Here is a 25386-nt window from a genome sequence, read left to right as displayed (position 1 = left end):
TTGGAGAGGCATCATATGGTGACCCATGGTTAGGCCAGGGGGCTGGATCCATGTTAACACCAAACATTCTCCACAGAGGGAATTAATACATTTCATTCAAGTTTGCTATTATTTTGTCAAATACATGTAAATGCTCTTGTTACCACAATTTTAATATTTTTAAAAGCACTGCTACATTTATAGTGGTTTTAAAAATTATTTTATATTTCTTAAATTATCAGATTTTTTTTCAGAGATGGGGTCTCACTACATTGCCTCAGCTGGCCTCCATCTCTCTGGCTCAAAAAATCCTCCTGCCTCAGCCTCCCAAGTAGCTGGAACTACGACGCCACTGTTCCCAGATAAATTATAAGATATTAAAAAGATTTCAGTGACACTTGATAGATAATTTTCTCTAAGTTTAAAAAGGTGTCCCACTACTTGGAAAGATTGGAAATGAAGACCTTAGGATCTTCTTAGAATTCACTAGTGAGGATACTTCTTTCTCAACTGAAGAGAGGAATACAGGAGATTCTTAGCTTAGTTATTATTTCAGGTTGCAAAACTTAAAATCTATGATGCATATTAGTAATTCTTTGTTCACAATGTTGACCTCTAAATGGTATTGTTTTAAGTACATGAATAATTAAATATACCAATCTTCTGCCTTTGTTTCTTGCCCCAGATTGCATATAGCATTTCAAATGGCTTTCAATGCTACTATTGTTCTTATCACCAACAAATTAAAATTATCTTAAAAACATGGTTAATATATCAAAACAGAAAAAAAGCAGTAGCATGTTAGTACAAAAACAAACCACATTTTAAACTGTTTATAAAGTAAGTGAAACATCTAATATTATGGGGTATGCCAGCAACTCTTCAGTATTTTCATATGTGTATATGAGGAAAATATTTATTTTGCACTCATAGTAATAATAACAATACTAATAGCTATTACATAATGACTATTTACTATATTTAAAGAACTCTATTAAAATAATCCTCAGGCCAGGATTATCGGCTTCAGTTTATTGAGGAGGTTTTTCTATATAACCTATGTTCCTAATCACGATCCTATATTGATTCACTACAAAGAAAGATCAAGAAAGAAAGAGCACTTCTAGATCAAGTTTTACCAGGAATGTGATGAAGATACAGACGTGGTTTAAAAATATCAGACGCATTGGAAACTTCTGTAGATTAATCTAAGGCTTAATTGTATTTAATAGGTTATTATCTTTTCAATGAATAATTTATGAGAATTTTTCATCTTTTCTTTAGCTTAAATGTTTCCAATCATAGGATAATATAAGCTTTAGTGGAAATCAACTGATGATTAAAATATGATGGAACTATCAAAACCTGAGGTCTATACCAGAAACAAAACAACATAATATAAAAGCATTTTCTCATCTATGTGCCTGTCACATTGCAATTTTTAAATTCAGGTTAGCCATCATGAAAAGGGTCTGTTTATAAAACAATAGTGTATAATAAAAGCACTTGCGATATGATTTGTTTTGTGCCTCAGTTAAATGGTAGAATGAATAATGGCTGAGGAGTGATGTCAGCAAGATGGGGCAGAATAGGAGGTCACCTACTTATATCTCCTTACAAGAATTCTCCAACAAGAATTCTGCACCCATCCACAGGTCTATCACTGTCAAAGAACACTTGTAAAGGCCAGAAAAGGTGGCTGCCTCCACAGATGCACAAACACCAATGCAAGGACACAGGTTTACAAAAACTCAAGGAATTATGGCATCTCAAAAAGAAACCAAAAATGCTCCAACAATGACACCCAAAGAAAGGGATATCTAAGAAATGACAGAAAAATAATTCAGAATAACTCCGTAAAATAATTCAATGAACTCCAAGAATATATGGGCAAAAAGTAAAATTTGGAAAACAATACTTGAACAAAATGAGAAGTTTGAGAAAGAAATAGAAATGATTTTAAAACCCCAAAAATAAATCATAGAGAAGAAGAATATAATGACTGAACTGAAAAAATGTAGTAGAAAGTTTCAACAGCCAGTGAAATCACACTGAAGAATCAGTGAGTGTGAAGACAGAGCATTTGAAATTATCCAAGCAGAGGAGCAAAAAGAAAAAAAAAGGAAGAAGGAAAATTTATGGGAATGTTGGTACACCATCAAGAGACCCAAGCCATGAGTAAAAGGAATTAAATACAGAGAGGAGGAATACAAGGGTCACAAAGCATATTTAAAGAAATAATGGATGATAAGTTCCCTAATATGACAAAAAAAGCTAACATCCAAATATAGGAACCACAGAAATCTCCAATCAAATTCAGAATTCAACACAACATATAAGAATCAAACTATTAAAAAAATCAAAGAAAAATTTCTGAGAGCAGCAAAAGGAGTCCCAATACAACTACGAGCAAACTTCTTAGCAGAAACCCTTCAGTCCAGGAGAGAGTGGGATGATATAGTAGAAGTGCTGAAAGAAGAAAAAGCCTACCAACCAAGACTATTTTACCCAGAAAATCTGTCTTTCAAAAATAAGGAAGAAATAAAAACTTTCCCAGACAAACCATGCTATGGGAGTTAATCATCATTAGGCTTGCATTACAGAAATTATTAAAGGGAGTTCTTTAAACTGAAAGAAAAATTTGTTAGCTAATAACATGAAACTTATGAAATCATGAAATCTAATGGTATAAATAATACCGAACAACATTCAGAACACTCTTAAGACTATAATGGTGGTGTGTAAAGTAATATTATCCCAGGCACAAAGACAAAATTATTAATAAGAACTATAGCTAAAATAAACTGTCAAGGAATACATATTACAAAATAATATCTATTCAGACATAAAAAACATAAAATGGTGTGTGAGGAGAAAAGTATAGAGTTGTTGTATGCAATGAAAGTTACATTGTTATTGGCTTGAAATAGGCTGTTGTAAGTGAAAGATATTATTTGTAAGCATCAGGGTAACCAAGCAGAAAAAATCTATAGAAAATGCACAAAACACAAATAAAAATATTGAAAACATACTACTACAGAAAACCATCAATCCACAAAGAAAGACAGCAACAGAGGAAGAAAAAAACCAAGTATCTACACATAAATAAAACAATACAGTTAGTAACAAAATGACACTAGTAAGTCTTTACCTGTCAATAGTTACTTTGAATGTAAATGGATTAAATTCTTTAATAAAAGATACAAAGTGAGGTAATGGATAAAAAAAATACAGGATCTAACTATATGCTGTCTGCAAGAAGTTCACTTCACTTTTAAGGACACACAGACTAAAAGTGAGGGGATGAAAAACAATAGTCTGTGAAAACTGAAACCAAAAAAGAGCAGGGGTAGCAATACTTATATCAGACAAAATAGACTTTAAATAAAAAACTGCAAAAAGAGACAAAGACATTGTATAATGGTAAAGGGGTCAATTCATCTAGAGGGCATAGCACTTTTAAATATATATGCTTCTAACAGTGGAAGAGCTATATGTATAAAGCAAATATTAAAGTTTCTGAAGGGATAGATTCTTTTCAATACAATAATGGTAGGGAACTTCGATACATCACTTTCACTAGTGGACAGATCATCCATACAGAAAATGAATAAGGAAACACTGAATTTGAACAACACTTTAGACCAAAAGGACACAATGGATGTATCTGGAACATTCCATCCAACAGCAACATAATAAAGTTTTCTCTTAAGCACACACAGAATATTCTTCAGGACAGATCATATGTTAGGCCATAATAAAAGTCTTAGAAAAATTAGGAAGATTAAAATCACAGCAAGTACCTTTTCTAACCACAATGATATGTGAGTAGAAATCAGTAACAGGAGGAATTTTAGAAAATTAACAAATAAATAGAAATTAAACCACACGCCCCTGAACAGCCAATAGGTCAATGAAGAAATTAAAAGGGAAATTAAAAAATACCTTAAGACAAGGAAAAATGAAAACATAACATAACAAAACATGAGATACAGCAAAAACAGGTCTAAAAAGAAAGTCTGTAACAATAAATGCCAATATCAAATAAGAACAAAACTTGCAAATAAACAACTTAATATTATGCTTCAAGGAAATAGAAAAAGCAAACAAATTAAGCCCAATGTTAGCAGAAGAAATAATAAAGAACAGAGCAGAAATAAATGAGACTACAAAAACAATACAAAGATCAACAAAACTCAGAGTTTGGCTTTTAAAAAGATAAACAAAATCAACAAACCTGTAGTTAAACTAAGCAGGAGAAAAAGAGAGGACTCAAATTAAAATCAGAAATTAAAGAAGTGCTATTACAACTGGCACCAAAAGAATACAAAAGATCATAAGAGACTATTACAGAGACTTGTATGCCAAAACATTGGATAACCTAGAAGAAATGGGTTAATTCTTAGACACATATATCTATGAAGACTGAATCATGAAGAAATAGAAAATCTGAATAGATCATTAATGAGAGAAGAGATTGAAGCAGTAATAAAAAGTCTCTCCTCAAAAAAAAGCCCAGGACCTGATGCCTTCACTGCTGTATTCTATCAAATATTTAATGAAGAAATAATACCAATTTGCCACAAACTTTGCCAAAAAAATCAATGAGGAAGAAATACTTCCAAACCCTTTTTACAAGACCAGCATTACCCTTACAATATAGGGAGACAAGAAAATCACAAGAAAAGAAAACTACAGGCCAATAGTCTTCACAAACATATTAATAGACATGAAAATCCTCAACAAAATACTAGCAAATCAGATTCAACAACACATTAAAAGGATTATTGACCATGAACAAGTGGGATTTATCCCTGAGATGCAAGGATGATTCTACATATGCAAATCAATTAATGTGATACATTGCATTAACTGAATGAAGGACCAAAATCATGTAATCATCTCACTAGAAAAAAAGCAGCATTTAATTAAATTCAACATTCTTTTATGATAAAAACTTTCAAGAAATTTGGTATGGAAAGAATGTATCTCAGCACAATTAAGGCCATATATGACAAACCCATAGCTAACATCATACTCAGTGGGGAAAATGAAAGCTTTTCCTCTAAAATCTAGAACAGGAAAAGGATGCCTACTCTAACCACATCTATTCAATATAGCACTAGAGTATCTATCCTGAGCAATTAGAAAGGAGAAAGAAAGAAAAGTCATCAAAACTGGAAAAGAAGAAGTTAAATCATCTTTGTTTGCAGATGGCATGATTTTATATATAGAAAACTCAAAAGATTCCACCAAAAAACTGTTAGAACTGATAAATGAATTCAGCGAAGTTGCAGGATACAAAATCAACATGTAAAAATCAGTAGCAATTCTCTAGACTAACAATGAACTTTCCAAAAAGGATATCAAGAGAATAATTCCATTTGCAATAGCTACAAAAAATATTTAGAAACAAATTTAACAAAGGAGGCAAAAGACCTGTACACTGAAAAATATAAAACATTAATGGAAAAAATCTGAAGAAAACACAAATACATGGAAAAATAGCCTGTATTCATGGATTGGAATAATTAATATTCTTAAAATGTCCATATTTCCTAAAAGTGATCTACAGATTCAGTGCAAACCCTATCAGAATTCCAAATTCATTTCTCATAGATATAGAAAAAAAGGAATCCTAAAATTCACGTGGAACCACAAAAAACTCCAAATTGCCAAGGCCATCATGAGCAAAAAGAACAAACCCTGAGGCATCATACTACCTGATTTCAAACTATACAACAAAATGATAGTAATTAAACAGCTAGTACTGGCGTACAAATAAATATATCAACCCAATGGAACAGATTAGAGAGCCCAAGAACCCCCACATGTACAGTCAATTGATCAACAAGAGTGACAATAACATACGATGAGAAAAGGACAGCCTCTATAATTAATGGTGTTGGAAAAACTGGGTATTCATATGCAAAAGAATAAAATTGAACTCTTATCTCACACCATACATAAAAATCAACTCAAAATGAGTTAAAGACTTAAATATAAGATCTTAAACTGTAAAACTATGAGAAGAAAAGTCAGAGAAAAATCTACATGACATTGGTCTGAGCAATGATTTTTTAGATTTGATCCCAAAGCACAGACAACAAATGCAAAGATAGACAAATGGGATTACATCAAAATGAAAAGCTTCTGCACAGCAAAAGAAACAATAAACAACGCAAAGAGACAACCTATAGAATGGAAAAAATATTTGCAAGTCATATATCTGATAAGGAATTAATATCCAAATTATATAAGGAACTCAACTCTATAGAAAGAAAACAATTCAATTAAGAAGTGGGTCAAGAAACCTAGATAGACATAATTCTAAAGAAGACCTATGAATGGCTAACAGATACATGAAAAAAATGCTCAACATCACTAATTATTAGGCAGATGCATTAAAATCACAATGAGATATCACCTTACACCTGTTAGAATAGCTATTATCAAAAAGACAAAAGACAATTATCGACAAGAATGTGGAGAAAAGGGAACCCTTGTCACTGTTAGTGGGAATGTAAATTAGTACAACCATTTTTAAAAACAGTATGGAAGTTCCTCAGAAACTAAAAACAAGATTGCCATATAAGCCAGCAACCCCATTTCTGGGCATTTACATGAAAGATTTGAAACCCGTATGTTGAAAAGATGTCTGCACTCTCATATTTATTGCAGCACTATTCACAATAGCTATATTATGAAATCAACCCAAGTGTCCATCAAGTAATGAATGGATAAAGAAAATGTGGTGTTTGTGTACAATGGAATATTATTAAACCTCAAAAGAAAAGAAATTCTGTCATTTACAATAACATGAATAGAACTGGAGAATATTATGCTAAGTAAAATAAGCCAAACACAGGAAGACAGATACTGCATGTTCTCACTTATATGTGGAATCTAAAACAATTGAACTCATAGAAACAGAGAGTAGAATGGCAGTTAACAAAGGCTAGAGGTGTGGGAAATGGGGAAATGGTAGTCAAAGGTCACAAAGCCTAGTTAGACAAGAGAAATATGAGTTTTTTTGAGATCAATAGCACAGCATGCTGAATATCACTAATAATTGAGTATTGTACGTTTCAGTATCACTAAGAGCAAATTTCTAATGTTTTAATCACAAATAGTTAAATATTTGAGGTGATATATGTTAATTAGCTTAATTTAATCATTCCACATTGTATTAAAAAATCATAATATCACTTTTGTATTTATGTCCCCCATAAATTGTATGTCCCCCATAAATTGTATAATTATACAATTATAATTTGTCAATATCCAATATAAAATAAATGGTAGAATAATCTTTCCAACGTGTGTGTGTTTTGATTGTTAATATAAAGGTGGAATAATTTCAGGTCTTTATGAATTAAATTAGCATGGTCTCATACTTCATTTCACATCAGTTTAAGCCAGTAACAAGAATCTTATGATAAATAGGTGATTTTCAATAATTATTTTCTAAAAATAAGTTTAAAAATCTAACCACCATGTGTCTAGCACTTTGCATGATTGCAAGAGAGCACAAAAAGGAGATCAAAATAGCTTCTGCCTTCAAAGAAATAACAAATTCACTGGTATAATAATCTTGTTATATACATATATGTTAATAACATATATATAAAACATGTTATACACATGTATGTTAATAACATATATATAAAACATGTTATACATATTTAATCTTTGACTTGACAAAGTTATCAACTGGACAGAAGTCACAGTCTAGTAGATATAATTCTTTTTCTAACTCAATACATGCAAACTAAATTTCTTCTAAAAATTCAGAATTCTAATTAGATCCCAGATTTTGTCACTGAAGTGTCTTGTGAAGTTGGGCAAGTTTTTCTATTTCTCTATTTTAATAACATGTAGAAGTAAGGTTTTAAACTTCACTTATTTTTTAGAATGTACTAAATACCAAATGCTGATGAGTTGTTTATGAGCTAACAGGCAATTGAACTCTTTGTTTTTCTTTTTTGTTTTTTGTTTTTTTTTCAAATTGCTTTGAACTGCCTTAAATGATTCCAAATTTCCTGACACTCAGCCTCTATTCCCAGATGCTGAAAAAAATTGTACAAATAAGAGAAGATGAACTATCCATTGTTAGTGATTATTAAGAAACTATACAAAACAGATAAAATATTGGAAGATTAAATTCATATATTTTTCTTACTACAGGGAGAAGACAGATTGAAAAAGAAGAACCTATTAATTTAGAGGTAAAATATAAGCATTTTCTACCTATATACCTTAGATACTTATCTTTATCCTGTACCACTAAACAGTTTTATCATGGTTTAAAGAAATATATAGGTATGCGATGTGAACGTGTCAGTAACCTGAGAATGAATGTGTCAATAATGTGAATATGCTGGATTAAATAACCAGGATTAAGAGGGACTGGAATGCTGAATTGTATCCAACAAGGTTAAAAAGGATAGATTGAAGATAGATTGAATGTCAGTTTCTTCTTTTGGGTGTAGAAAACTCACTTTGCAAATTCAGAATATAAAAAAAAAGTTGGCTTAGCAATAGCACTTGGGAAAATTTAAAGAGTTATGGATGAGTATAGGTTCAATACATTTGTATGCCAGGGATTACTAGCTGCACCCTACAGTATGGTTACCTATCTATCTATCTATCTAATCATTTATTTATCTGTCATATGCACAAGAAGCCCACTTTAAATGTAAAGACACAAATAGGTTAAGAATAAAAGAATAGAAACGCTATACCATGCTAATATTAATCAAAAGAAAGCTGAATTATCTATATAACTACCTGGAAAAGTATTTTTGAGGGCAAAAAATACTACTAGAAATAAAGATGTTCATTTTATAATGATGACAGGGTTAATTAATCAAGAGGACACAATCTTAAATATGTATGCAACATTATACAAATTAAAAATTAGAGAGATTTTAATACCTTTCTCTTAATTATTCGTAGAACTAGTATACAGATAATTAGTAAGGCTATAAAAGACCTGAACAACATAATCAATGTGACTTAATTGACTTTCATAGACCCCTCCGTTTAAAAAGAGAACTCATATCCTTCTCAATTGGACATGGGATATTTGCCAAATGTGTCATGCCTGGGACATAAAACAAGTTTCAATATATTTTAAAAAATTAAGGGGCCGGGCGCGGTGGCTCATGCCTGTAGTTCCAGCACTTTGGGAGGCCGTGGTGGGCGGATCACGAGGTCAGGAGATCGAGACTGTCCTGGCTAACATGGTGAAACCCTGTCTCTACTAAAAATACAATAAATTAACCGGGCGTGGTGGTGGGCGCCTGTAGTCCCAGCTACTCGGGAGGCTGAGGCAGAAGAATGGCGTGAACCCGGGAGGCGGAGCTTGCAGTGAGCCGAGATCGCGCCACTGCACTCCAGCCTGGGCGATGGAGCGAGACTCCGTCTCAAAAAAAAAAAAAAAAAAAAAAAAATTAAAATCATACAAAGTATGTTCTTTGACCATAATGTAATTATTAGATATTAATAACAGATACATCTCTGGAAATTTTCCAAATACTTGAAAGTGAAACAGCATGTGTCTGAATAATCCAAAGACAAAGAAAAAATCAGAAGGGAAATTAGAAGAATTATAAACTGAAAGAAAATGAAAATATACCATACCAAAATTTTGGGGATACAGCTAAAGCATTACTCAGAAAAAAATTATAACGGTAATTACCTATGTGATAAAAGATGAAACATCTCGAATTGGCCTTAGCTTCCGTCTTAAGAAATTAGAATGAGATTAAAATCTTTAGCTTTTTTTGTTTGTTTGTAGAGTTTGTCTGCTTGGGGCAAATTCTTTGTGTTTTTTTATTAGAATATGTATTTCTTTCTCCTTTGCTGCAGAGGATATTTTCTCTGGTGATAGAATTCCAAACTGACAGTTCTTTCCATTTTTCCCAACATTTTAAAGACGTTTCATTGTCTTCTACCTTCTGCTTTTTCTCCATAGTCTCTAGACTACATTATTTCACTGTTCCTCCATATACCATATGTTGTTTTTCTCTGTTTCAAGATATTTTTAGATTGTTTTTAGCTTTCAGCAGTTTTATTACAATGTGTAATATATAATTAAATAATATATAATATAATTAAATTTATGTCTTTCACTAAGTTTCTGGCTATCAATTCTTCAAATATTTTTCTGCCCCAACCTCTTTTTTCTGTCTTTCTTGGATTCCAAAGGCACAAATGTAAGATCTTTAGATATTTTCCAACAGACTCCCAATCTTCTGTTCTCTTTTATTTCAATCTTTTTTCCTCTACGTTCTGTAGCTTGGATAATTTGTATGAGTCTATCTTCAAGTTCACTGTCATCTTCATTCTTCTCTTGAGTCCATCCAGCAAGATTTATCATTTTAGGTATTTTATTTTTCAGTCTTTAAATGTACATTTGTTTTGTGATTTTTATTTCTTGCCAATAATTTCTAACATTTCATTAATTTCAAGTGTGTTTTTTTCTTATCTCATGGAGGATAGTTATTATAGCTGCTTTAAAATATTGCCCAACAGCTCCAAAATCTGGATCATTTCAGAGTGTATCTATTGTCTTTTCAACTGAGGATTGTTCATATTTTCCTGGGTATTACATAAGCAATTTGAGTTGTATTGTGGATATTTTTAATGTTATGTTGTGGAAACTCTGTGCTGTTTAATCTTCTGGAGAAAATTGACATTTTAAAGTAGGCAATCAATCTAGTTATATTAGGAATATAAATTCTGTTCTAACTTCTGTTTTTAGGTGTTCAAATCTCTGTTAAATTTGCAAAGGCTTTTTTGTTCTGATATAATTCTGTCCTTCTCAATAGCAGCTCAGGGATTAGGCTGAGAATTGTGTAGATTTATATACAGAGTTAGTGCATACCCTTCTGTCTTTTATCGGGGACTTTCCTATAGTCTCTGGCAAACACAGGCCACGTTTCTTGGTTCTTTCAGTCAGAAACACAAAGTTTCTGTTGGAGATTTTGCTGTCAAAGCTGCCACTACCATCTTGCTTCTCTGCAACTAGAGTCCACCCTCAGGGCACAGCTCTACAGGTACATAAGTTAAAAAAGAAAAAAAAAAGGTAGAGAAAACGTCCTTATGTGGGTAAAATCTCCAGGTTCTGATTTCCTTTCACAATTTGCCTCCTTTTGTTTATTTTTAAGGTGTCTTATATAGTTTAAAAAATATATTTTCATAAATTATAGTTGTAATCAGTAGGCGGGATGGGCTGTGGTGGTCTTATGCCACATGCCACAACTGGAAGAGCTAATTTTAATTCTCAGCACATACATAATAGCCTACTATAATCAGCCAGTCAGAGGTTTCACATTACACCTAATATCTTTTGCTCTTTATCCTCTTTCATTTAGCTAGGTAATGTCTCCGCTATAGAGGGTTTGCCAAGTACAACGTAGCCACTATCCTTGGGGATATTTCCTGGGTACATAAGAAGATGCTCAGGTCTCTGGCTGGAAACTGTTTTTAATGAGCCAGGCAAACATTTGAAGAGTCTTTCTGGGCAGTATCTGGCAAGAACAGGTGTAGCCTAGAGGTACATAGCAGAAAAATAGACTGCTAATGCTATAATACAATCTAGAATCAAAAATAAGGGCTCATAATTGTGAAGGCTTTAGATTTCAGCCCTTAGTTATGAGATCTTGGAAAAATATTTAAACTTGCTGAATTTCAGTTTACTATTTTGTGAATATGCATACAAAATTTTCTCTCTTTTGGTGAAACATGTATAAAAGTGACAGTTCTTGGCATACATGGTATAGGCAAAAAAGCTTTTCATGATATTCATAGAAAGCGAGTGAAACTGAAGACAAAAAACCTGGAAAAGTCAGAGGGTCTATAGTTCGTATGTAAGTCACGCAGCAAGGAAGGAATGTATCACGTGTTTATTTGCAGGATTCCAATGAGTTGAATGATAGGTGACACTTTTTTTGAGGTAATCTCTCTGTATGCACACTTACAAATTTTTTATAAGGACAAATAACTGAGATAGGTGGTCAGTACAGGTAGACTGCTTCCTCAGATGGCAAAAATCTCCCCTGAAGGAATACAGAAGCATAAAGCAGGAGAAAGAAGATTCTGCCACTCAGTAAGCTAAAGGGATGAGATTAAAGACTTGAATGTTTTTGGCAAAATGAAGGCCTATCTGCATTAGATTAGAGTTTTAATTCAGGAATTGCGTGACTGCCAGCATTTACATTTTAATATTTGCTGTTAATAAAAAGTATTTTAACTACTGGATAAAAATAAAAATTTTAAATCTCTGGAAATTATTTAATCCATTTTGTATTTTTTGCATATTCAAAATATAGTTCTAATGAAATGACTCTTTTAAAACAATTTTATAAAACAAAAATTTTCAGCTTTTTGCTATTCTCTTTAGGTATGTACTTGTTCATCAATCTTTAAAGTTCTTTATTGCTTCTTTTGTAGGTTAGAACTTTTTTAGGTCAGAATGTAAAATTGAGGGAGATTTAGAGAAAGGGCAGAGATTAGGGTACAAGACTGTCAGAAAAGAACAGAGAGAGAATAAATGAAATTTTAGTCATGTGGCGACATATCCATTGATGGCTATGTCATCTGGAGAGAAGGAAAGTGTTCAGGGTTTTTGAACATTAAAAATAAAAGCCTTCAACAAGAATTCACTTTATTTTTAAGTGAGACGGATGTTAAGATCAAATATTTGACATTTGACCATCCTTAGTTTAGTGTCAAGTATTAAAGGTAGCTGAATTCACAGATAAAAGCTATTGATTTATAAATATAGCTTAAGCTTTTCTGGATTGTGGATATTTTTCACATGATGTACACTTAAGCAAACATTTGCTTATTTAATAACTGTGTGTTAAGGGCATAATATTTTGCTAACCACTGTATTCAAAACATATTTTCCACAGTTTTTTATACTCAGCGAATTCTCAGTACAATTGAAACTGCAGGATAAATTAAGATAATCCAAGTTTTAAGAGCTAAGTCAGTGAATATCAAATAGATGGTGTATATAGTAAAGTTTCCAAAGAAAAGAAAGGTCACTAGGAGCAGGAGTGACCCAGGAGCTTCAGGGAGGATGAGCAATTTGACCTAAGCCTAGAAGATTACATTGGATAAAAACAGTAAATAGAAGGTAAATAGATGTATGACCTAGTCAGATAGAATGAGTGGTGTGTGTTTAGTGAACAATGAATGATCCTTCTAGATATAATACAAATTTTGTGTTGAGAGGTGAATATTAGAGGTAGGTTATAGCTAGATTGTATAGTACTATAAGGTATTAAGCTAAGAAATTTCAAATTTACAGAGACTCTGTTAAAATTTTTTATTGATATAGTAAAATGCAGTCTTAGAATGTTTTGTGCGGGAGAGAATTAGAGAAGAAAACAAGGAAAGGAATATTATAGCAGCCAAAGTAACCCATAGATGAATCAATGGAGCCTGTTGAATAGGATTTTGAGAATAATAAAAGTAATCTAAAAGAAACTAAAAGGATTTGTTGATGATTATATATATGAGTAAAAGAATGAATTGAAATATAGAAAAAAAGTAGAGCTACCATTTGATCCAGCAATCTCACTACTGGGCACCTACCCAGAGGAAAAGAAGTCATTATATGAAAGACACTTGCACATGTATGTTTATTGCAGCACAATTTGCAATTGCAAAAATATGGAAACAGTCTAGATGCCCATCAACCAACAAGTGAAAAAAAATGATATATATATTTTAGGTATATATATATACCACATTTAGGTGTGACCATTGAGTAATACTACCGTGATATATATATACATACACACACACACACACACACACACACACACACACACACACACACACACCGTGGAATACTACTCAGCCATAAAAATGAATGAAATAATGGCATTGGCAGAAACCTGCATGGAGCTGGAGATCATTATTTTAAGTGAAGCAACTCAGGAATGGGAAACTAAACATTTTATGTTCTCATGTATAGGTGAGAACTAAGCTATGAGGACACAAAGGAATAATACTGTGAGGACACAAAGGAATAATAATGATATAATGAAATTTAGGGACTTGGGGGGAAGGGTGGGAAGTGGGTGAGAAATAAAAGACTACACATTGGGTACAATGTACACTGCTTGGGTGACGAATTGCACCAAAATCTCAGAAATCACCACTAGGGAACTTTTCCATGCAGCCAAAAAGTACCTGTTCCCTAAAAAGCATTGAAATAATAAAAGAAAAGAAAAGAAAAGTAATTATAGAGAAGTTTTGATCAGGAATTACTTGATGATGGTGCAACAATTTATAGAAATAAGTAATTCAGAATGAAAGATGGTTTCAGTGGTAAGCAGAGGGCCATATTGTATAACTGTTCAGTTTAAAGAGATGGCAAGATATTGGACTGTAAATGCCCATCAGGCAGTTGGAAACATGTAAATGAAGGTCAGAGAAAGATTGAATGTAGAGATATAAATTTAATAGTAATTCATATTATCTTTGAAGTTTCAAGACTGGATAAAATTTCTTAGGAAATTAGTTTCAAAAGTTAAAGCCCTGAATACTGGAAAATCTTCACATTTAAGAGCTAAGGGTAAAGCCAACATTTATTAAGCCACTACACATACATCTATCTTAAATTTACAAGAGCCAAGGAAGCCTCAGAAATAGTGCTGTCCAAGTGGTTTAGAGAATGTGCAGACACAATTAGCTTGGTGCCAATGTCCAGTGAAGTTTCATGAAAAAGCTGGTAACAAAATGTTCAAAAAGGAAGGGCTAGTTAAAGGTGTTTGTTAGCTGTTAGAAAGAGGTCACTGATAACAGGTTTTAGAACAATTAATGGTTTATTTCATTAAAAAATATTAGGTCATCTTTGAGGGTCAATGTTTCTTTGGCAAAAGAAGTCATGAAACACAGTAGAATATCCAGATCTGGACAGGTACTCTTCACTATCCTTTACTTTGTATCTTATTCTTTGAAATGGTAGATCAATGTCAAAATGGGCCAACTCTGGAAGAACAATTTTCATTCACGGAATGAAGGAAAAACACATTTGATAAGACGATTGTTATTAGGAAATCATCCTTTATTTTAAAAATTGACATTTATTTAAATTGAAGTGCATCTAGGATGAAACAAAGACAAATTTCCTTTAAGAATCTAGATTTTAAAAAACAACAAAAAATTAAGACTATCAGAGGACTCAGCCAAGTTAATTTTAAAAAGATATGCAGAACATGTTGTTTTTATATGTCAAACATTGCCATTGTCTGTGCTTTATTTTCACAACCCTCAGTTGTTATCTTCACCAAGTCCAAGTGTTGTCTTTGTTCTACATCAAAGGCACCACAATTTACTTGGTGCCAAGTACCGAACTCACCACATTGTGTGTAGAGTGCCATTTGGGACATTAGGGTACTAGCCACTTGGGTTATTTTTTCAAAGTGGTCCATGAACCATTTGCACCAGAGAGGCTTCTGGAATGCTCATATTCTGCAGCAGGAGAGAGGGAAAAAGTCTAGAAATGAAAGAGATGGTAGAGGAATCCATGGGACCAAGAGATGCCTGTATTGTGCAGATGCAGATAGCCCAATCTATACTTACAGAATCAAAATTACTAGGAGTGGTACCCAGAAATATGTATTTTAAAAACAAGGACCCCCAGGCTACACTCAGACACATTAAAAATGTAAAAGAAGAGTTTAAATAAAAAAATTAAAGGTAATACAGTTTTAGTGTGTGGGGGGGTTCTTGTGTTTGACTCTACTTCTCTCTCTCATGTTAATTTTCATATAGAAACTACTTTTCCCATCTTTTGTCTTATGAAAGGATTGAAGGTACCACATTTGAGTTGTCTTCTATCTTTCCTGACATTTTTTGCTCCTTGTTTTAAGAGCCTGAGAAAGTGTGGGTAGGTTCAATATCAGAAGAGAGTTTCATCCTATTGGTTATGTTTAGCACCTTCTGGAATGCAAATATTCTGGAGTAGGGAGAAAAGAACAGCCTAGAAACTACATAGACTAGAAAAATCTATGAAGTCAGCAGAAAATGCATGGAGAGACATTGTAGAAATCAATGAAAGAGAGCATTTTAAGGAAGGATACATGGAAAAGTGCTAGAGAGAGTTTTTAAAAATATTTCAAATCTAACTGTTTTTTATAGGTTTCTTTGTCATATAAACTGAAATGGTGCTTTAAAAAATCATGGCCAAGCTTTTAAATACTTGCACTACTTCATCAGTCTCTGTGTGCTAGAGTGAATCATATTGTGATGCTTTGAAAGGGAAAGAATTTTAGCAATTTTATTTTAGTTTGTGATCTCACAGGAGGAAAGTAACTCTCAGAGCAAAGCTTCATAGATTTAATGAAAGATAAACAATATTTTTCATCAAACTTAACATTAAACATAACAGAACTCTAGGCATAATAATTCATTTTAATATTAATATAAAATCCAGCACAATGTTAGTCTAATTATTTTGGTATGTGAACATACTAAAGGATCGACAAATAACAATTAGCTAAAACTTGAAATTAGCAAATAAAATATGTTGAGAATTTATAGATGGATTTTTATGTCATTTATAGTAGAAAGTTGTTTTAAGCAGAAGAAACAAAATAATCATTTAAAGGAAGCTGTGGAAAATGCAATGCATAACTTTGCTGTGATGATTTTTGGAAGATGAAAACATCCTAGTCCTTAGTTGTTCACATGAGAAGTAAGTCGACATTCTTTTATTTAACCAAGGCTTTACTGAGTACCTACTATATACTTGGCCCTATTCTATACCCTTGGGTTATAGCAGTGGCACAGGGGAGGAAAGAAAGTAGAAAAGAAAGGTTAAAAGTGACAACAAAGAGGAGCAGTGTTGTAGTTTTAAATTTGGGAGTCAGATAGGACTTTACTGAAAAGGTGAGAGTAAAATACAAGCATTCGGGACATGTGAGATTGAGCCACAGAGAATATTGATCCATGAGCTTGGGAAGAACATTCTAGGTAAATGGAGTAGCAGATACAAAGGTCCTGGGGCAGCAACATGCCTGCCATATTCAAGGAACAGCAAAGAAGGCACTGAGGCTGGCATGGAGTGACTGAGGGAGTCTGTGGCTGGAGATGAGGTTAAGAGGTCAAGAAGTGAAGATTGACAGGGTCTCACAGGTCATTAACAGGTACCTTGGCTTTCATTGCAACTGATATAAGACTCCTTCCCCAAAGGGATATGAAGAGAGGAATGACAGGATCTGACTTTTATTCTCAAAGGAACATTCAGGCTGCTAGATTAAAAAGAGATTATAAAGAAGGACAGAAGCAGGGACAACTGTTAAGAAACTATAGCAGTAATTCAAGTAAGAGATGCTGGTGACTTCAACCAAAAGTGGAAGCAGTGGAGGAGAAAGTTGGTGTGTTCTAGATTTATTTTGAAAGCAGAATGACAGAATTTACTGGTAATATGGATGTAGCTTGTGGGGAAGGAGAGGAGTCAAAATGACTCTAGGTTTTTAACCTGAGTAACTAGAGAATGAAGGTGCTATTTACTGAGATGAAAAAGGTGGCAAACGATGTAGGTTTAGAGGGGCAGTCATGAGAATTTTGGTGCATATTGAGTCTGAGACACTTATTATACTAGAGTTGTTGATAGTCAGCTGTACATATAACTCTGGATTTCAGATGAGATTTCCAAGCTGGAATTGTAGATTTGGAAAAGAAAAACAAGTAAGTAATGTTTAAAGCCATGAGGGTTGAGGTAGAAAAAGGAGAGGTCTAGGATTGAATTTTAAGGCACTAAAATCTTTCAATGTTAAGAGATTAGGGAGAAGAGAGGAACTAGCAAGTAAACTGAGAAGGCAGACTGAAACAAGTATTACTACATCATTAGTAACTCTTTTTGAGAGCGTTGGTAATGTAGAGGTTCTCATGGCCCTGAGTGTTTTTTCACATTTTTTAGGGTCATTTGGTCATTTTCTATTTACCTATAACTTGATCTCAATCTGAAACTCTTGCTCTTTCCCATTCACTCCTCCTATCCCTGCTTCATGCTTGCATGACATTCATTTTGAAGATCTTCATTGGTACTGTAATTTCATCTGAGTGTAAAATGCATTTTTGAAAACTGTCAAAAGTAATTTGGTGATTCATCTGGTGAATGAAATGGATGACTAGGTTGGTTAATATCACTTCTGATCAAAAACTAGGAGTGACCATTGAGTAATATCACCAAGTTTACTGTGTGGTTTACATGCCCAGTCTAAAAGCAATTTCATCAGGTGTGCTCTGAAATGTTTTGAGCAATGATAACATTACTGGAATAAATATATCATTTCTAAGAGGACTATGTTCAAGACTAATTTTCATATATGAAGTACATACGTAAGTTTTGTTAACTTGATTAATAATATTTCTTAATATTGTATTGTTTTATCATATATGTTTATATAGTTGCTTAAAGTCCATCAACATGCATATAGCCATAAATAATGTCTAACTGAATCTTCATTTTGCAATGTAAGGGTTTCTTTAAAAACTGCTATTCTCATTTAAGATGATTATCTAATGAAAAACAATGGAAAATAATTGTTTTAATTAGTAAAAGATTTGCAAGAAAATGTTAAAATATTTGCCCAGATACTACAAAAATTGCTGATAGTGAACACCAGAGGTTTACAAACACGCCTTCTTGGATGTCTGACTAATAATGAATTTGTAATGAACATATTCTCTTCAAATTATGCGAATTATTTGTTCACCAAACAAATATTTATTGTTTCAATATGTTATGGATGCATGTCATATGGAGAAGAGTTTGCTCTTTTAGATCCTTCCAAATGCATCCTCAGAGATTTATGTGCACAAAGAAGAGAGCAAAAATTGTGTTACTGACTTTCTCCACACCTGATATAGTCTCCTGGGAAGTTATACCACGTGGATAACCCATTTTGTCTAGGCTCAAGGAAGATTAAAATAGTTGGTGAGGTTTCGTGTTTTCCTTCTATGTTTGCTGCACCCCAACTCGGGTCATTAGTCACTTATCCTGTGACACAGAATGCTTCCTCTCTTTCTTAATGATATGGCCCAGTTACCATCATTGCCTCTGACTTGCCCCAACCTTAAGTGGCATGTAATAGAGAGTGGAACTTTTAGTTTTCTTTGGACGCTAACTACAGATTTTGTTCTAGGTTCTGGGATGGGGAAACGGAAACAAAGATGGGGTTTCCATTCTCAAAACACTATTATTTTTTGAGGAGAAGGAAATATGCATCAGGAATTACATCACAATATGATACTGTATGATGCTATAAGCTCAATGTACAATGGGAGTTTGGGGGAGAACCCTAAGAGTTCTTGGTTTCACAGAAGGTACTGGCGTGATGCAAAGAGACGGAGTGAATTCTCCCCCAAGTTCAGCATGATGACATAGCTGGAAATCATTGGGACCCAGCCTTTTTTCTTTTACCCTTCAATCCTCCAGCTAATCCTGCTTTTTCAGAGCCTTTTCCCTAGTCCTTTTCCTGACATTTTGAATAAAGTTTAATGTTCATTCTAGGACTTTCCTTGTGAAGTATTTTAGAGTCTTTACCCCAAGGATCACAATCATCCCGAGGCAAAAATATTGTAATTGGCTCATTGTTTCTTACTTAAACTTGGCGGAGATACCCATTCTTCTAGCTAATGTTGACACTAATTGCCCAAAGGAGGTAAGTGATTTCTGGATGTAGGCTTACATGTTTCTTATTATACATAATAAACTTACAATGTTTTTCATGTGTTTCACTAGTATGGTCAGCTTCACATCCTTGTAGGATATGACTAACTGCACCTTAGGCTTCTTGTCTGGAAACTTCTCACCTGATAAAAGAATAGAATTTCAGTGAGTTCAGTTGGAAAAAGCTCAGCACAGGAACAATCAAACATTTAAAAACTAAAACAGGACCAATAAATAACAAGTAGAAGAAATATTCTTCAGATAATGTTGAAGAATCTTAATGCTCTTCAGGAGGCAGTTGATTAGATAGAGATGGGATTTGTGTCTAATCTTTAACTAACTCTTCCCCTAATATTTCATATTTTGTTTTGATTGATACCATTATTTTCTCAACAACTTAAGCTTACAACCTCAGTGCCATTTTTGGCTCCAATTTTCTCCTTAGCATTCATTATAATGAGCTTAAAGTATTAGAGGTCATAGAGATTAAAAGTGTGGCCTTTAGAAATCAGTGAACCTGGGGTTCAAGGCCCAGCACTACTATTCATGACTGTGTCATCATGACTAAATTAATCAACTTTATATAAAATGGAAATAATAGTTACTTTTTGAGATAGGTGGTTGAGATGATTCACTGATAAAATTCAAAAGTTGTCACATAGTAAGTGGTCAATTTGCACTAATCTCTTTTTTCTCATCCCATAGCAGCTAATTCAAACTCATATAAACGTTTTGCCTAAACTACTAGGACATTCATTCACTCCTCCCACCCCCTGCACAGAATCCAAATCTATTTGTATACCATTACCAATGTAAGTTTCAGACGACAACTTTCATAAGATTATTTTTTGATGAAAATGCCTTTCAGAGATTTCCATTGCTTATGAAAAAAGGTCTAAATTTCTCAGCCTTGTATTGTAACTTCTTATTACTGTTTTATTTCCCACTTTTATTCTATACTTTTTTTATTATTATACTTTAAGTTTTAGGGTACATGTGCACAACGTGCAGGTTTGTTACATATATATACATGTGCCATGTTGGTGTGCTGCACCCAATAACTTGTCATTTAACATTAGGTATATCTCCTAATGCTATTCCTCCCCCCTCCCCCCACCCCACAACAGGCCCCAGTGTGTGATGTTCCCCTTCCCGTGTCCATGTGTTCTCATTGTTCAATTCCCACCTATGAGTGAGAACATGCGGTGTTTGGTCTTTTGTCCTTGCCATAGTTTGCTGAGAATGATGGTTTCCAGCTTCATCCATGTCCCTACAAAGGATATGAACTCATCATTTTTTATGGCTGCATAGTATTCCACAGTGTATATGTGCCACATTTTCTTAATCCAGTCTATCATTGTTGGATATTTGGGTTGGTTCCAAGTCTTTGCTATTGTGAATAGTGCCTCAATAAACATACGTGTGCATGTGTCTTTATAGCAGCATGATTTATAATCCTTTGGGTATATACCCAGTAATGGGATGGCTGGGTCTAATGGTATTTCTAGTTCTAGATCCTTGAGGAATCGCCACACTGACTTCCACAATGGTTGAGCCAGTTTATAGCCCACCAACAGTGTAAAAGTGTTCCTATTTCTCCACATCCTCCACATCCTCCACATCCTGTTGTTTCCTGACTTTTTAATGATCGCCATTCTAACTGGTGTGAGATGGTATCTCAGTGTGGTTTTGATTTGCATTTCTTTGATGGCCAGTGATGATGAGCATTTTTTCATGTGTCTTTTGGCTGCATAAATGTCTTCTTTTGAGAAGTGTCTTATTTATATCCTTCGCCCACTTGTTGATGGGGTTGTTTGTTTTTTTCTTGTAAATTTGTTTGAGTTCATTGTAGATTCTGGATAATAGCCCTTTGTCAGATGAGTAGATTGCAAAAATTTTCTCCCATTCTGTAGGTTGCCTGTTCACTCTGGTGGTAGTTTCTTTTGCTGTGCAGAAGCTCTTTAGTTTAATTAGATTCCATTTACCAATTTTGGCTTTTGTTGCCATTGCTTTTGGTGTTTTAGACATGAAGTCCTTGCCCATGCCTATGTCCTGAATGGTATTGCCTAGGTTTTCTTCTAGGGTTTTTATGGTTTTAGGTCTAACATTTAAGTCTTTAATCCATCTTGAATTAATTTTTGTATAAGGTATAAGGAAGGGATCCAGTTTCAGCTTTCTACATATGGCTAGCCAGTTTTCCCAGCACCATTTATTAAATAGAGAATCCTTTCCCCATTTCTTGTTTTTGTCAGGTTTGTCTAAGATCAGATAGTTGTAGATAAGCGGCATTATTTCTGAGGGCTCTGTTCTGTTCCATTGGTCTATATCTCTGTTTTGGTACAAGTACCATGCTATTTTGGTTACTGTAGCTATTCTATACTTTCATTCATATGTTTAGTTCTACAAACAGGCTCTACTATTTCTTTCTAGTAGTTTCTCATATTATTCCTTTCAATTAAAATGATTTTGTTAACCATTTTTGTCTATTGAACTTCTACCTTTCTTCAAAGCTTAATTAAAACGCAAAATAGTTTGTGTGGTCATCTTTCCCTGAACTCTCCTAGCACAGCCCTTATCATGAAATGTTACATTGTAATTATTTTATATGTCTCAATTTGTTTAGGGGATTACAATCTATCTCAGGGCTTACTTTTTACCCCTATATCCCCAAGGGGCAAAGCCAATGCTTACTCCATACTGTGCACATTAAACATTTATTTAATAACAAGAGTAACCTTAATTTGTCTTTTGATTTGTATCGCAACATTGTTAAAATGAGAAATTCAGTTTTTTTAATTAAAAATTTATTGTTTACTGCCCAAGGATTAAACATAATTTATAGTTTTACTAATATTTCCCTTATAATCTCTGGTTGTATGTTATCTGTGGGAATTTAGAGATCAATTTATTAATAACAAAGAATTTGTCAATGGTCATCAGAAAGTCAATCTTAACTTTCTAATCTTCTCTAAGATTTGAAAATTATACCTGAGCAGTGTAGTTATACCTGATCAGTATAATTTTCAAATATATAACTTTTCAAAGCCTTCTACATGTTTATTTGAGTATTTATACATTGTATGAGGTGATATTAATTTTATTGTTAACAATATGGATTTCTGACATTGAAAAGGATGTTTTTTACAATTGCAATGGTAATATAAGAAAAAATCACTTATAATATCTTGATTACAATAACTGGGAGAGACTATATAGACTAACACAGAGATACTAAGAGTTAGTTCTTAGTAAGACTGAAGTAAATTGCGTTTCATAATAAAAAGATGTTTGGTATAAAGGTGCTAAAAATGCTGATGACGTTTTGAGGCACAGCGAACATTATATTTGAATTAAAGAGTGGAAGAATTGTTAAGTAGACAGCCAATGTATTTAATCAGAGAAGTTTTAATTCAAAGGTAGAAAATTAGCATAAATTTGTGATTGACTGCCTAAATAGTAAAAGTACAATTGCCACTTGAACTGACTGAAGATGATAGTTCTCCCTCCACCTCTTGTGCGAGATTAGTAACTAAAGTATCCATCAAAACATGCCAGAGTTCAGAACCCAGTGAAAACTCACACCACTAGGAATTGACACTCAGTAGTCAATGTAGCAGTAGGAGTAGAGAGGCTTATTATTATTTCTGTAGCTTTGACTGTATGCCACGCTAAGCGCTTTATGTACAGTAACGCATTCAATCATCATAGCAAATCTATGAAATTTGTATTATCTCCATTTTACACATGAGGAAACTCAGGCACTTGGTCCAAGGTCATAGAGACAATAAATGGTGCAGGTTTAAGTGACCTCCAAAGCCTGTGTTTATAAATGCCTGGTTTATAAGCACCATGCCGTAGAGAGTCAAGAAAGGCGGCTACAACATAAGAAAAACAGGTTAAATGAACTCAAGAGGGACATTTGTGAATAGCTTAATATGTTCAAGAAGACGCTAGGATATTTTGGTCTCCTGCTTCAAGTTAGTCTGAGGGATTCAACTATGCTTAGATTAACCATTTATAGTCACCCCAAGAGCTGTTAAAATATTTTTAATTTTAAGGATGGCTGTGTTCATCAAGGATATCGGTCTGTAGTTTTCTTTTTTGGTTGTGTCCTGTCCTAGTTTTGGTATTAGCATAATGCTGGCTTCATATATTGAATTAGGGAGAGGTCCTTCTTTCTCTATCTTGTGGAATAGTGTCAAAGGGATTGGTACCGATTCTTCTTTGAATGTCTCATAGAATTCTGCTGTGAATCCATCTGATCCTGGATTTTTGGTCAGTAATTTATTAACTACCATTTTAATCTCACTGCTTATTATTGGTCTGTTCAGGGTATCTAATTATTCCTGATTTAAGCTACAAGGGTTGTATTTTTCCAGGAATTCATCCATGTCTTCTAGGTTTTCTACATTACGTGTGTAAAGGTGTTCATAGTACGCTTGAATGATCTTTTGTGTTTCAGTGGTGTCTGTTGTAATATCTCCCGTTTCATTTCTCCGTGAAGTTATTTGGATTTTCTTTCTTTTCTTGGTTAATCTTGCTAATGGGCTATCAATTTTATCTGTATTTCCAAAGAACCAGCTTTTTGTTTCATTCATCTTTTGTATTTTTTTTGTTTCAATTTCATTTCGTTCTGCTCTGATCTTGGTTATTTCCTCTCTTCTGCTGGGTGTGGGTTTGGCTTGTTCTTGTTTCTCTAGTTCCTTGACGTGTGACCTTAGATTGTGTGTGTGTTCTTTCAGACTTTTTCATGTAGGCAGGCTGGGAACTTTCCTCTTAGCACAGCCTTAGCTGTATCCCAGAGGTTTTGATAGGTTGTGTCATTATTGTCATTCAGTTCAAAGAATTTTTTAAATTTCCATCTTGGTTTCATTTTTGACCCAATACTCATTCAGGAGCAGGTTATTTAATTTCCATGTATTTGTGTGGTTTTGAAGGTTCCTTTTGGAGTTGATTTTCAGTTTTAATCCATTGTAGTCTGAGAGAGTGTTTGATATAATTTCAATTTTCTTAACTTTATTGAGGCTCATTTTATGGCCTGTCATATGGTCTATCTTGGAGAAAGTTCCATGCACTGTTGAATGGAATGTGTATTCTTTGGTTGCTGGATGAAATGTTCTAGATATATCTGTTAAGTCCATTTGCTCCAAGGTATAGTTTAAATTCATTGTTTCTCAGTTGACTTTCTGTCTTGATGACCTGTCTAGTGCTGTCAGCGGAGTATTGAAGTCCCCTACTGTTATTGTGTTGCTGTCTATCTCATTTTTTAGGTCTTTTAGTAATTGTTTTATAACTTTGGGAGCCCCAGTGTTAGGTGCATATATGTTTAGGTTTGTGATAGTTTCCTGTTGGACAAGGTCTTTTACCATTATATACTGTCCCTCTTTGTCTCTTTTAACTGTGGTTGCTTTAAAGTTTGTTTTGTCTGATATAAGAATAGCTAACCCTGCTCGCTTTTGGTGTACATTTGCATGAAATGCCTTTTTCTTCCTATTTACTCGAAGTTTATATGAATGCTTATGTGTTAGGTGAGTCTCCTGAAGGCAGCAGATAGTTGGTTGGTGAGTTCTTATGCATTCTGTGGTTCTGTATCTTTTAAGTGGAGCATTTAGGCCATTTACCTTCAATGTTAGTATTGAAATGTGAGGTACCATTACATTCATCATGCTCTTTCTTGCCTGTGTACTTTCCTTTTTTTTTGT

At 33.6% G+C, this 25386-nt stretch overlaps 1 protein-coding gene across 6 annotated transcripts in view; it reads right to left on the bottom strand.

Moving 5' to 3' along the window:
• PIK3C2G (phosphatidylinositol-4-phosphate 3-kinase catalytic subunit type 2 gamma) overlaps positions 1 to 25386 on the bottom strand; it is a 387383-nt gene that overhangs the window by 19114 nt on the left and 342883 nt on the right. For all 6 annotated transcript variants that reach the window (XM_016923019.4, XM_016923023.4, XM_016923022.4 and 3 more), the window contains one exon: positions 19733 to 19827. In XM_016923019.4, coding sequence (XP_016778508.3) covers positions 19733 to 19827 — 95 coding nt within the window. The remainder of the gene's footprint in view (positions 1 to 19732; positions 19828 to 25386) is intronic.

The sequence above is a fragment of the Pan troglodytes genome, chromosome 10, assembly GCF_028858775.2.
Source record: "Pan troglodytes isolate AG18354 chromosome 10, NHGRI_mPanTro3-v2.0_pri, whole genome shotgun sequence".
NCBI classification, from domain to species: domain Eukaryota; kingdom Metazoa; phylum Chordata; class Mammalia; order Primates; family Hominidae; genus Pan; species Pan troglodytes.
Note: the sequence above shows the minus strand (reverse complement) of the source record. Positions and strands in the feature narration are given on the sequence as shown.